The following is a 13477-nucleotide window of genomic DNA, read 5'->3' on the forward strand; positions in this document are numbered from 1 at the left end:
TGGCTTGTGCAGGTTGCTTTCTATATGCACGAAAATCTGACCATGTGACAAACTGCATGGCATTTAAAATTGTACTTCAATTTCATTGTCATTGTTATATAAGGAAAGACATTTGCAAAATAATGTAAATATTATCTGAACTTATATAGAAAATGGCACAAAGGGGGGAAAATGGCACAAATGGCCCACCCTCCCTCCTCCCCCATTCAATTTTGTGATTTTTTTTTTTTTTTTTTTTTTGAAAAATGTGGGAATGCATTATTATTAGTATTTTTTTTTTTTACTGATCGTTGAACTGAAATGGAGCTCATCTTGATAGACCCGCTTTAAGGTTAAGTCCTTTTGAGTCTGCTTAACTTTCCTCTTCTAAATTAAGATTCTTGGATCCACCGGTACCGTTGTTTCTCTCAAAAACTAACTATATCCAATTTCGAATTTTAGAAATGAATTATCACTTTAAAACTTAGCTGCAGATCTGTAGCTCTCCGAAAAAATTATTGATAGACCGGAGAGCTACAGTGCCACTCATTGAAAAAACTGTATATTTATTGCGCACAAACAAGTGCGCTCGATTCTTGATTAATTTTTCCAAATTCTTACCTCAATTGCACAAAATGGAACATTTCAAAAAATTCCTCTATCCTCTATCAAGTTCTCTCGTAGTTGACATCTGAACGAAGCATATTTGACCGAATTATCTTTGAAACCTAAATGGCAGTATGAATAAGCGAAATGTCCGAAGATTTCAATATCAGGGCCAGGAGGACTAGTAACAACAATTATCATAGGCGGATCCAGGAATTTGTAAAAGGGGGGGGGTCCAACATTTTGACCTATTAGGTACTGTTTCATTTGCAACATCTAACGCTCCCAATTTTCACCCCACTTTGTGTACATGTAAATGATCTAATGAAAATATGTAATTCATGGCTTGAGAATTAAGAAGAAAAGCCCCCCCCCCCTCCGTTTTGTGTTTAAACTCAGCCGGAGCATAAAGTTTGTACTATATAGCTGCGCTCGCTACAACGGTCACGCCGTCAATATATTACTGTACAGTGGCATGCCAAAAGTGAAGATAATTTTATTTTTTCTCTATATACTTCATTGAAAACAATATTTTATGAAATCATAAGGAAATGGTCAATTTTTGTCCAATTTAATTATTTATTTCAATACTTAAACCGGAAAATGTGTAGTAATCTTTCTTTAAAAGATCATTTCACTTTTAATATGTACTAAAATATAGCTCATCACTAAACATCAGTTCTAAAATTCAAGATCAATGTTGACTATATTCATTGTCAGTATATGACTTAAAAATTCATGTCACACACTTAAATTACAATATTTTTTGAATTATTAATGCTTATCAGATAAAAACTTTTTTTAAAACTACAACAATTTCTTAGATTATCAAGAAATTTTGTATAAAATCTGTCAAGAAATGTTGTCATACCAGTGATTTCACAAAATATTATTTTCAATGAAATATAAAAAGAAAAAAATAAAATTATCTTCACTTTTGGCACACAACTGTATATGTTAGCCAATGTTCATGATACATTGTAACAACCAGCCTTCCACATGTATTTGTTTTACATAGCTGACCCTCTCTGAAGATAAAACTCAATGGTAGACCCCTCCCCTACACCGTGCCGTTCACAAACTTAAGAGTTTAAGCATAGTTTGGGGTATTTATATCAAACTTAATGAAATTGATAATCACGTACATAACCACCCCCACGTGTAGTTTTGAAATGTGACGTTTATGTGATAAATATAGTATAATAGGCCCCTATGTGTTTTATAAAAATATGCAAAAACCTGAAATAGCTGCAGTGCTTGTTCTACTGCCTAACCCTATCATGATCTGATGATCTGAATATTTGATAAACAAAGTTTGTTCAGATCACAGGACTTCCTATAAATTTTGTACTCATATCTATTCATGGCTTGAGAATTAAAAAGAAAAGCCCCCCCCCCCCCCCGCCCCATTATGTGTTTGAACTCAGAGTCATAGCATAAAGTTTTTACTATATAGCTGCGTTTGCTACATATGCCTAATAGCCTAGTTCAATATAAACAACTCTTAATAAAAAAAAAATAAAAGCTTAATACCATATAATATTTATGAATTATGGACAGTTTATTGAATCTTCATGCCTTACTGGAAGCAGCTTCAGAGTTACATGTATTCTAAACAAAACAGCGCTGATGTTTCCGGTAAAATCTCGTCAACTTTCTATTTCTTTTTTTTCTTTCTTTACTTTTTCTCTTGATTTATATTTCTAATTTTTTTATGGGGTATTGTATACTTTTTTTGGTCCTCGAAAAAGGAGGGGTCAGGACCCCCTGGACCCCCCCCCCCTCTGGATCCGCCCTTGATTATGAGGAATGTTTTGTTGTGGAAAGAGTCAAAAAATACGTTAGGAACACACGGTTAGTAATATTGAAAACATGGAGAAATAAATCGATAACCGAGCGCATTTTTTTGTGCGCAATAAATATACAGTTTTTTCAATGGGTGGCTCTGTAGCTCTCCGGTCTATCAATATATATGTTTTCGGAGAGCTACAGATCTGCAGCTATAAATAAGCGAAATGTCCGAAGATTTCAATATCAGGGGCAGGAGGACTAGTAACAACAATTAAGAGGAATGTTTTGTTGTGGAAAGAGTCAAAGAATACGTTAGGAACACACGGTTAGTAATATTGAAAACATGGAGAAATAAATCGATAACCGAGCACATTTTTTGTGCGCAATAAATATACAGTTTTTTCAATGGGTGGCTCTGTAGCTCTCCGGTCTATCAATATATATGTTTTCGGAGAGCTACAGATCTGCAGCTACTTAAAACTACCTTTTTTTGCATCTGTACATCTTTAAGGCTGAACTTTAATACCGTAAATAAAATATCGAAACAAGTGCATTTCAGATCAGTTTAACTGATATTCCCTCAAAACCACACATATACATACATGTAATACACAAATAATTAAATGGGTCAAGGAGGAAGTGCGATTCAAGCCAATACGTCCTGTACGAAAATTTACGCCCTGACTCCAGGCGGAATTCAGAAGACGGAATCCGCCTATCATCTATAAGGAACTTAATAAGACTATTAGACGGAGTCCGGGTGGAGTCAGGGCGTAATAGGGCTCGAAATATTTAAATGAGTTAAGGCGTATTCCGCCTTTCCTAATATGGATTACCTGCAAGGCGGAATCCGCCTTACCTGCAAGGCGTATTCCGCCTTACCTGCAAGGCGTATTCCACCTAACCTGCAAGGCGTATTCCACCTGACCTGCAAGGCGTATTCTGCCTTACTTACAATAGGCGTATTCCGCCTAACCTGTAAGGCGTATTCCGCCTAACCTGTAAGGCGTATTCCGCCTAACTTCAGGTAGGTGTATTCTGCCTTACTAGCAAGGGGTATTCCGCCTAATGGTTAGAGGGATTTTGCATTAATGTTTACATAATCTACATGTACTTATCACAGTGTATCAGATCTTTTACAAACTTAACACTTAACAATAAAAAAAATTAAATTATACAAATTATATATCATTTATTTTTTCATTCTTTAAAAATTCAATGACTACAAAACATGTTTATATTTGAAAATGTCCTGCCTTGCCTTCACATGAAATTAAAAATTAAAAGATAAAAAATATTGTACCAAAACTTGATTGAACAATTAGCTGTTAATTTACAACTGGTTGAATATTTTCACAAAATTCTTTCTGTCTGTAAGGAAATAGTGTGTCATTTTTAGTGTTCACCTTCCTAAGCTATCTGGTATAACCTAGCTATCTTTTCCATGATTCCAGCTTTCTTTGCCATTCTTCACACAACACATGATGAAGTCTTTTATAAATTCTGTTCTGTATTACAGATCAGCTAGGATGCAAACATTCTTGTTTGATTTTTCTCAACACCAAAACATGTCTATCAGTTGTCTGATATCTTCATGTATTCTTACCTCTCATAACCTGCTGTAGCGGTCAGTCGGTTACGTCCATAGATAAACTGGTTCCCTGGTTCCCCTGTACTCTCAACTACATTTGAATGAAGCACATTAGATTTGCATTTCTTTTTCCCATGAATCTTCAGCAAGCTCTCAAATGAGAAGAGCAGAATTGCCTGTTTACTGGTAAGGCCGGTGGATGGACGGTAGCTCCTGGTCTTCATCCTGACTTGATAGTTGCCGCTATCCTCATTTTACCTTTATCAGCCATAATCGCTGAGTACTTGTACAGCTCAAAGTGCTGAAATGTATAACACTGCACTCAGGGCACTGCAGAAAAATCCTGATATTTACTATTTCAATATTAAAGAGGTTTTAATCTCTTATTCAATTATTTCATAATTTTCATACATTTGAAAAAAGAACTAACATAAGACCCCTTTCTACAAATATATTTTTAATTAACATGTATAATCAAATGATAATAAATAGCTACTCATGGAATATGTAGATCTAACTTATACATGAGTAAAACTCTTATCCATGTATGTTATGGAATGTAAATGGTGACTTACAGATCTCAAACCTGACTCCTGATCCAAACTAAGCAGCGAACTACTATTTTAAAAGGGTGTTTGTGTGACAATTCCACTAACCACTGGTTAAAACACTGTGCTTACACACAAATCATAACAAAATTTCCAACCGTGATTTTAAAACTGGAAGTAAGTGACGGTCGCAAATTTTAAAGGGAAATCATATTTCCGGAAAACACATTAAAATAAGAAAAGGACATGTTACTTAATAATTGACCAATGAATTAATTTAGTTTTTTTTCCTGTCTTTTATCTCTGCACTTTAAAAAATTTTACTCCAAAAGGAAACACTCATAATATTGAGAAAATTTGCAATGGAGGGGGGGGGGGTGAGGCTCTCCTACATTTGGCAATAAGAAATGGCGACCTGAAATTTTATGCGCATTTTTTTTTTAAAGATCTGGGTTAGTGGAGAGTGTATTGTGAATACATGGGACCTCAATGCTATTGGAATTAATTAACAGAGTAATGGTGGAGTCCAAATTTTGGCTGTACAAAATTAAAAGAGAGAGAGAGAGAGGGGGGGGGGGAAAGAACAAAACAAAACACGGCTTAAAATTTAACTTACCGTTGTTTTCCACATTTATTCCTGGACCGAGGTCCTTCCCTGTCCATTTAGCACATGATGTTCACTGCCGAGCATAATTTGCTTCACTTCAAAGCTCAATAGAATAACACTATAAGTTGTCACTCTTTTTTTCCCAAAAACACATAACGAATGAGCAATCATCTTCTTAATAATAATTTACAGGCATACATCTTGCCTAAGTTCCTTTTTAACTGAATGAAATATAAAGATTCATCAACGAAATTGACAACAGTCATCACTTTCAAAATCTGCATTCAAACTGACCAGTGCATCCAAAAAGAGGCTCTGGCTGAAAACTTCCGCCCCTTTAGAGGGGGTCAAGCAGGTGCGCATTGGAAACGTATATCTGGTATACAATATGGCAGCAAAAAAACTTACTCATCTAGGAAATGCAATATTCAATGTAATATAAGGCATAATACTCGAAGTCAAATAAATTGATTAAAAGTTATGTTTGACTATTTTTTACGAATATCTCCCCCATTAGTGCCTTAGGAAAACAGGGTCATCTAGAGAACTAAAACATGTGGTCATAATTTAAACTGTTCACAATCCTAAGATTAATGCAGATTCCTTCTAAGAGATAAGCCGGAAAACGTCTAACAAAAATACGCCTAGGATTTAAGGTGGAATCCACCTAAGATACGAGGCGGAAAACGGTTAAAGCTTAGACGTTTTCCATGTCCGCCTTAGGTACGGCTTGGTCCTCCTAGCACTTAACCGGAATCCGTCTCAGTCCGCCCGGACTCCGGCCGGAAAACGGTTAAGATTTTCGTACGGGGTTTACTGCCGGGGATTTCCTTGATCTGAACGAGAATAATTTTTTTTAGCCGATTAGAGAAACGATACCAAATAGCTATTTTTAGCATTCGGCATCCTCGGCTTTATATACCACGTTCACCGAGGTCTGCCGAGTGTATACACGGATGTTTTTGTTGTTTTGATTTTTTTTTTCAGCCAATGAAAAGTAGTCAATTTGACAACATTGCTTTCAATTCATAATTTAAAATTCTCGCAAGAAGGAGGAGATCAAAAGTGTTGAGAATCACTCGGTAAGAATGTAACTCATATAGATCTATAATATCTTTCGAAAGAAAATCTGTGCAAATTTTATTTTGAAAAATCTTGTTTTCATAATCGTTATCCATGTTATCAGCTAGAGAATGAACAGATCATTTTCATTAATCTACACAAATGATGAAGCACATGCACAATCCTTTTTCAAAGAACTTGTTCTTTTTTTTGGGGGGGGGGGGCGTAGACTTACTTTGATAAGCACTTGTAGGGCAGTGTCTACACTATGAGCATTATATCTGCTGTGACATCTTCAGTTACTTGCTACATGTATAACTGTTTTTTTTTTCAAATTCGCTTATTCCTGATTAAAAAAACATTCCTATTGAAAAAGGGAATTTTTTTTACTGTATATACATGTACTATATGTTCATGTTGTATATATTTAGTTAAGAGAGGTATCATGTTGTAAATTTTGAATTTACTAGGGGAGGTAAATGCACAATTTACAACACGATAGAGGGATTGTGCTATTTTTTAATTTTTTTTTTTTTTTTTTTGATTTATTCTTTATTAAAAGCAAAGAAACGAAAAAGATGACTGGAAAACGGGAAATGGTCGGTTTACTGATACTTTCACCTCTGTTCCACTTATCAGTAATGGTTAGTATCAAAATGTGAAATTTATCCCATAGTTTTACTATTATTCGGATTTTCGTTTTCTTATTGATAATGGTCTCATATTCCTATAAAAAAAATACAGTCTTTTGAAATTAAATTTGTTCAATGGTGAAAACAAGATTACTGAAGTAATGGTCCCTTATTCATTGAAGAGTAGGGAGAGATGTCTTGGGTCACTATCCACGATGAAATACACTTCATCATGTCCTAAAAATGAAGCAGAATGGAGATCTCGAGCTACAGAATTTGGCTGCCAAAATGTTCTTCAAAATTGTACATCTAAAGAAAAATTCAAGTACCATTGCGTATTAAATGTTTGGGGCAATGCCACGACTGAAATGTGTGCTGAGGAAATAATTATTGTCGGTAATATGATACTTTCTCTATTTATAATGTTGAGAAAAACAAACATACGAACATATATAATATCATTTATTTATTTGTTTACTGTAGGTCGAAAGTGTGCAGAATTTTCGCATGGAGGTGGTTTTCTACAAGAACATTATGAACACGACTGTAACGAATGCCCGTATCACCTCAATTCCAGTCAAAGTTTTCTTTGTAAGCTATAAATATCATTTTAGAATTTCACTTTCGTATAGTCATTCCTTGATCTCATTTATGAATTTCCTTCTTAGTACATGCACATGATAGCACCTTGAAGGATTTTGTTTTCTCTCACACAAACAAATGTACCCTTACATATTATTATACAAATGCACTCTCACACATGTTTCTGTATGAGAGAGAGAGAGTGTATAATTTGTCATTATTATCTCTTTTAAGATCAAGAATGTTTCAAATTTAACAACCTGATTAAAGACACGAATGCGACTGCAGTGAGTAAGAAGTTTAATGGGTCTACCTCACCAGATTCATCTTTTGTTCAGTAAGATTCTTTTTTATATATTATTGTGAACATGTACTTTTCCACGGTAAATAGTTTTCATGAAGTTAATATATAGCATTAAAATCCTTGTGAATTGTAATTGTACTGAGTCCTTATCCAAGATCTCTTCATTTGCTTTCACCAAAAGCATTTAATATAGTTTTCATAAAATATGAGCTGAAAGCTAAAATTAGTGGCCAAAATAATCTAAGAAGCAAAAAGAACAAATAGCGAAAAAAAAAACCGCTCGGCTATGCAAGAGATAGGACACACCAAGCGGAACAACTCTTACAATCACCAAGCTTGATTGGAGTGACCCAAGTTTTGTTATTATTTTTAATAATCATGCAAAATGACTTATGGATTATAAGATTACAATATGTGAGTACCTTCATGACCAGAGTATCTCATAGGTTGTCGGAAGTGCATCTGTTACATGTACCCAACCTATAAACAGGCACGATCTGAATGACATTTCTTATAATATGTAACACAATGACCGTATAAATTATTAGTTTGATTGATATATTAATGTGTACAGTACATTTATCTATGTTTTAATATTATGTTATGAATTATAATTGATACTATCAGTGTGTAGCGCGACGGACAATAATATATTAATTACGAACTTGTTTACAAACTCTGGGAGATAGAATACAATAACAGAGCATCTTCATTTGACGGACAATTAGTTTTTACGATGTGTTGTTCTCGAGCATTGACACTTCCAATCAGACTTTGTGCAAAGCTGCAGCCATCTAATTAACTGAAGAATGTGCAAGATGCATAATGTTAATGTAAACAGTGGACATTGCCTTATCCTATAAGGAGACAGAGCTTCAGTGAGGGGCGGACAATATTAATATTAATGAAGTGACACTCTAACTAACTAATTGCTATTACCAAATATGTGAACCCTATGATGCAGCTTCTTTTACAAAAGATACGCACACTGAGTATCAATAACTGTTAACATTTTAGCTCCGAGACGGTCCATGAGAGCTTTTACGAACTTGTCTCCGAGACCTATGTGACATAATGACCATGTGAGCTTTCACCATCTTGGCTCCGAGATCTTTGTAATTGAACTTTTTCATGTACCATTTTTTGTTACCTTTGCTGTGACTTTACAATAAAACTATAAACTTACAAAAGTCGTCTTAATCCAAACACATTGGCTAATTGTGTTATAAATAGATTAAACAATCCATTTTTAATATTTTTAATAGTAATAGATGATTTCACAATACACAATAGACTAAACATTTCAATACACGTTATTACTAGTATTTATCATGTAAAATATTTCATCATTTAAATAAAATGCAACAAGAGATCTAGAATATCAAATTCTGATTCACTACTAAAGAATACATTATGTTCGTCCCCGTTCTTCATATCCCCGCTTATGCCACATAACATTTACATTTGTTACACTATTTCTTCAAAATTTGAAACAATATCTTGAAATTTGAATATGACATATTTTGAATATTTAAATTGACATTATTCCATCCTCAAACATACATCATTCTCCAGATGCACTTGAAGAAATCATTTCCAATTTTTGTATAATCTTTAAATTTTATTTGTACATGTAGTAGCTTATTTATACCAACAATTGACCACTGGTCACTTAAATGCTAATGCATACTCCTTCATTTTAACCCAATATCATATAACAAATGCATGAAGGGGAAATAAGATTTGTTAAATTAAGGGCCAAGCTCTTTTTCAAGGGAGATAATCAAGAATATATAAAGTAAGTTGCAGTCACTAAAAAAGTTCTCAATAGCCACAGGAGTAGAAGTTCAATTTTGAAACTTTTGTGGTAAATTTCAAACGTAATGTAGTGTTAAATTATAAATTTTTCACAGAAGGGGATCAAATTTGCATCGAAATATTTAAAGGTAAAGATTTTAAAAAAATATTCTCAAAAACCACTGGGCTAAAAAAATTTAAAATTATATAGAAGATATTTTTTGCAGATCAAATAAATTCCAAATTATTAACATCTAGACTCTAGTCGGATGAGACCACAAAAGTAAATGAACAATTTTCTTTAGAATATGGGGGGGGGAACTCTGGGAACAACTGGATCAGATAAGGTGAAACTTGTATGAGAGCTTTCCAGAGAGTGTGTATAAATGTAGATTTACAATTGTTCAAAGCATAGTCCCCGGTGGTGGATTGGGGCTAATATTATGAATCAAAATTTAAAAAAAGGGGAAAATGTGAAGAACAGATCCACAGTTACTCTCGTTAGCACTGGTGCCATTATGAAGCTTCTGTTCGTCAGAAACTTTCAGACTTCTATCATTTTCAAATTGAATATATAGTTATTCATTACTTTTTTCAGGGTTGCTGTGTGTGTGATTGTTGTCATTGTTCTAGTGTCTGCAGTAATCTTGTCAATAATATTTTGGCGGAAAAAGAAATTTCATTGCCCAAAAAGTAAGAATCACTCAAACTTGAATGGAATAATTTTATTCGATCAATATAAATCTTTTGAAAGTTTATACACGAAATTTATTTGATTGTGCAATTTTATTTTACCTAACTTTTTTAACTTTCAGAATTTTTCACTTCTGTGAGTAGAGACACTAAAAAGAATATTTTAAAAATCAGAGAGTCACCTAAAAAACTAATGATCCAGACAAGAGAACTCATAAATGAAGTCATTCCATCACACAAGCGTGGTAAGCGGTGCAAAATAAAATGCTAGTTTTATATCTCACCTTAGCCGAAGGCTTTTCTGATCACATTTTGTCCGTCGTCATTCAATCTGTACACTATTCAAATTTTCTTCTCAAGAACCACGTACGGGGCCAATTTTAACCAAACTTGATACAAAGCATCCTTAAGGGAAGTCTAAATTATTAAAATATGGTGAGTGTCGCTAAAAACCAATTGACCAGAAAAACTTCAACTTATCTGGAATCATCCTGCGGTGGTTTAGATTCTAAATTGTTCAAATCATGACCCCGGGGGTTTTGCGGGGTCACAATGGGGAATCAAAATATTTTACATAGAAATGTATACTAGAAAAAACTTTAAAATTCTTCTGACGAAGAGCCACCGTGTCAGAGAAGCTGAAACATGTGGATGCAGTGTTATTTCTATTTTTTTTAAACCACGACCCCGGAGGTTTTGAGGGGCCACAATAGGGAATCCAAGTTTTACATAGAAATATATCGGAAAAAAACTTTTAAAAAGAATTCTTATTCTCGGAAACTATTGGGCAAGAAAAGCGAACGCATTTTGAATTGTCCAAATTATGAACCATGGTGTAGGGTGGAGCCACAATATGTATTACAAGGGGTGTATCTGGTTAAGAACAGCATAGTCAAAGCTACTCAGACGAACGATGTGGACCATGGGCATTTTATTTCATTTATAATTGCATATCACGCATGCAACATAATTTTAAGCTCTACTGGTCAGAGACCAGAAGAGCTTATGCGATAGTAATGTGTCCGGCGTCCTTCCGTCTGTCTGTCTAGCTGTCTGTCTGTAAACATTTTTTTTTTTTCAAAATGCTACTCCTCCTACAGTTTTGGTCTGATTTCACTTTAACTTATCACACAAGTAGACTACATTAAGATACATATTTCTGTGTTTCGGTTTTTTGATTTTCATGAAAGGTTTTGCCGTGGTTATTAAAAATAGAAATTTCCGTGAAAACATTGAAAGTTCTAATCCTCCTACAGTTTTAATCTTAATTCAGTATAATTTGGCGCACATGTAGACTACATTAAGATACACAATTCTCTCTATCGGTTTTTGATTTCGATGAATGGTGTTGCCATGTTTACTAGTTTCTGTGAAAAACTTAAATAATGCGATTCCAAATACAGTGTTAGTCTTATTATAGTATATGTATAATGTGGCATGCGAGTATTGAACTATGAGATGCATGATCATTATTCTGTTTATTGCTGTTGCGATCTTTCAAGTACCCAACTGCCACTTTTCTTTGTTTAAACTACAAACCGTTAGAGCTACAGTCTGGACACAGACTTCTGGTTTCATATGTTTTTTGATTCATCATTTATGTCTTGCATATAGATTTGATGAAAGACTTCAAAGATCTGCCATTGGCTTAGACCTCAGGCGGGAAATTCCTTGGTTGAAGATTACAAAATGTTTATTCCGGCGTATTCATGTGTGATTAACTTTTTCACTACTCAATACGTTTATGTGTAGAAGACACTAACGAATCAGAAAGATTGAGACTAAGAATTTAGGGTAATAATCATTACAAGAAATTTCATACACAAGTGTACATTCATTACTAATCCCTCCACACGATTATATTCCATTGGCGTCGGAAGGAAATTGAAAGTGGGGGGGGGGGGGGGGAGCTAAGTGCAAAAAAAAAATTATACCTTCAAAAAGGAAACCTGACCAGCCAAAAAAAAAAAAAAAAAGAAATGTCCCAAACACGATTATGTAGGGGGGGGGGGGGGGGTTAGGTTTGAACTTCAGTTCCAATTTCTTAAAAAAACCCACCACTTTCCCCATTTTTAACCTATACTGCTGCGACCTCTCTGTGGAAAGTGGGGGGGGGGCTAAACCTTTGAAACAATGTTCAATGTCTATAATAAGTATATATTTGGAAAAAGGGGGGGGGGGGCTAAGGCCCCCAAGCCTCCCCGGTTCCGACGCCTATGTATTCATAAAACTGTACATTTAAATGAAGGTGAGTTAAAACTACTGCCTCCGAAATGGCTTTCTTTGAATTGTAATATATCTCTGTTTTTCATTAAGTGCTTGTTGAAACATTTTTAGATTGATAACACTCTCTCTCTCTCTCTCTCTCTCTCTCTCTATCTCTCTCTCTCTCTCTTCATATACATATGTATAGTCTTGTCATCCTAATACATAATCATGTGAACAATCTATTATATAAATCATGCTATATGAAAATTGTCCATTAAAATGTCATGGATGTCACAACCCCAAAATAATTTATAAAAAAGAGATATATTATTGATGTATTTTATTGAATAAAAAAATATTCTAACGCATTATTTTTTGTTTCGTTTTCTTTTTAATTTGTTATAATCATAACTAGATGCTGTCATGAGACATTAATACGCGCATTAAAGTGATTGCCTCTAAATTCACACTCCTTCAAATTGGGCTTTACCAAGGAAAAAGTCAATATAATTCAATAATTTACATAATACATGTATTCATCAAATTGAGCATAATATTTTCAGGTAACCATGTGACCCATTGGCCTTGATCTTATAAGTATTTCATATTCTTAATTCATTACAAGTCTGAAATTAAAAACAGAATTTAACTAGAATTGTCCAAACGGGACAAAATACCCCACGCTGGGTTTTTAGGAAGTAAGTTTTTCCATAATAAAGATATGTATCACACATGAATTATGAAATTTTTCTTCCAGTGACCTTGAAATTCCCCAAATGACCTTGGGTCAAAGTCATGACACACCCTTGGGGCATTGGTAATCTTTTTGTGAAATGAGAACTTATCAATTTTATCCATTAGAAAGATATGGACCGGACACGAATTATGATATTTTTCATCCAGTGACCTTGAAATTCCCCAAATGACCTTTGGGCAAGGTCATGACACACCCTTGGGTCATGGGCATTCTTTGTGTGAAATGAGAACCTACCAAATTTATCCATGAGAAAGATATGGAGGAGACACGAATTATGAAATTTTTCTTCCACTGACCTTAAAGTTCCCCAAATGACCTTT

The 13477-nt window shown here is 34.3% G+C and overlaps 1 protein-coding gene and 1 long non-coding RNA gene across 3 annotated transcripts; one reads left to right on the forward strand and one right to left on the reverse strand.

Annotated features, from left to right (window-relative positions):
* Positions 1–3633: 3633 nt before the first annotated feature.
* Positions 3634–4825, reverse strand: LOC134234555 (uncharacterized). Its single transcript, XR_009985200.1, has 3 exons — positions 4543–4825; positions 3983–4268; positions 3634–3867 (listed from the first exon to the last, which is right to left on the reverse strand). It is a non-coding gene; the product is annotated as an uncharacterized LOC134234555 (long non-coding RNA).
* A 1919-nt stretch (positions 4826–6744) lies between these two features.
* LOC134234556 (uncharacterized) lies at positions 6745–12106 on the forward strand. 2 transcript variants are annotated; one of them, XM_062716642.1, is made up of 7 exons: positions 6745–6842; positions 7010–7212; positions 7300–7407; positions 7633–7735; positions 10098–10192; positions 10315–10437; positions 11807–12106. In XM_062716642.1, the coding sequence occupies exons 1-7, from the start codon at positions 6763–6765 to the stop codon at positions 11842–11844; spliced, it is 750 nt and encodes a 249-aa protein (XP_062572626.1). In that variant the 5' UTR covers positions 6745–6762; the 3' UTR covers positions 11845–12106. The 2 variants fall into 2 exon arrangements, with proteins under 2 accessions (XP_062572626.1, XP_062572627.1); XM_062716643.1 differs by having other exon boundaries at positions 6745–6828; positions 6999–7212.
* Positions 12107–13477: the final 1371 nt, after the last annotated feature.

Source organism: Saccostrea cucullata, unplaced genomic scaffold (assembly GCF_032062105.1).
Source record: "Saccostrea cucullata isolate Sc308-1 unplaced genomic scaffold, CSIRO_AGI_Scuc_v1 ctg4109, whole genome shotgun sequence".
Taxonomy (NCBI): Eukaryota; Metazoa; Mollusca; class Bivalvia; order Ostreida; family Ostreidae; genus Saccostrea; species Saccostrea cuccullata.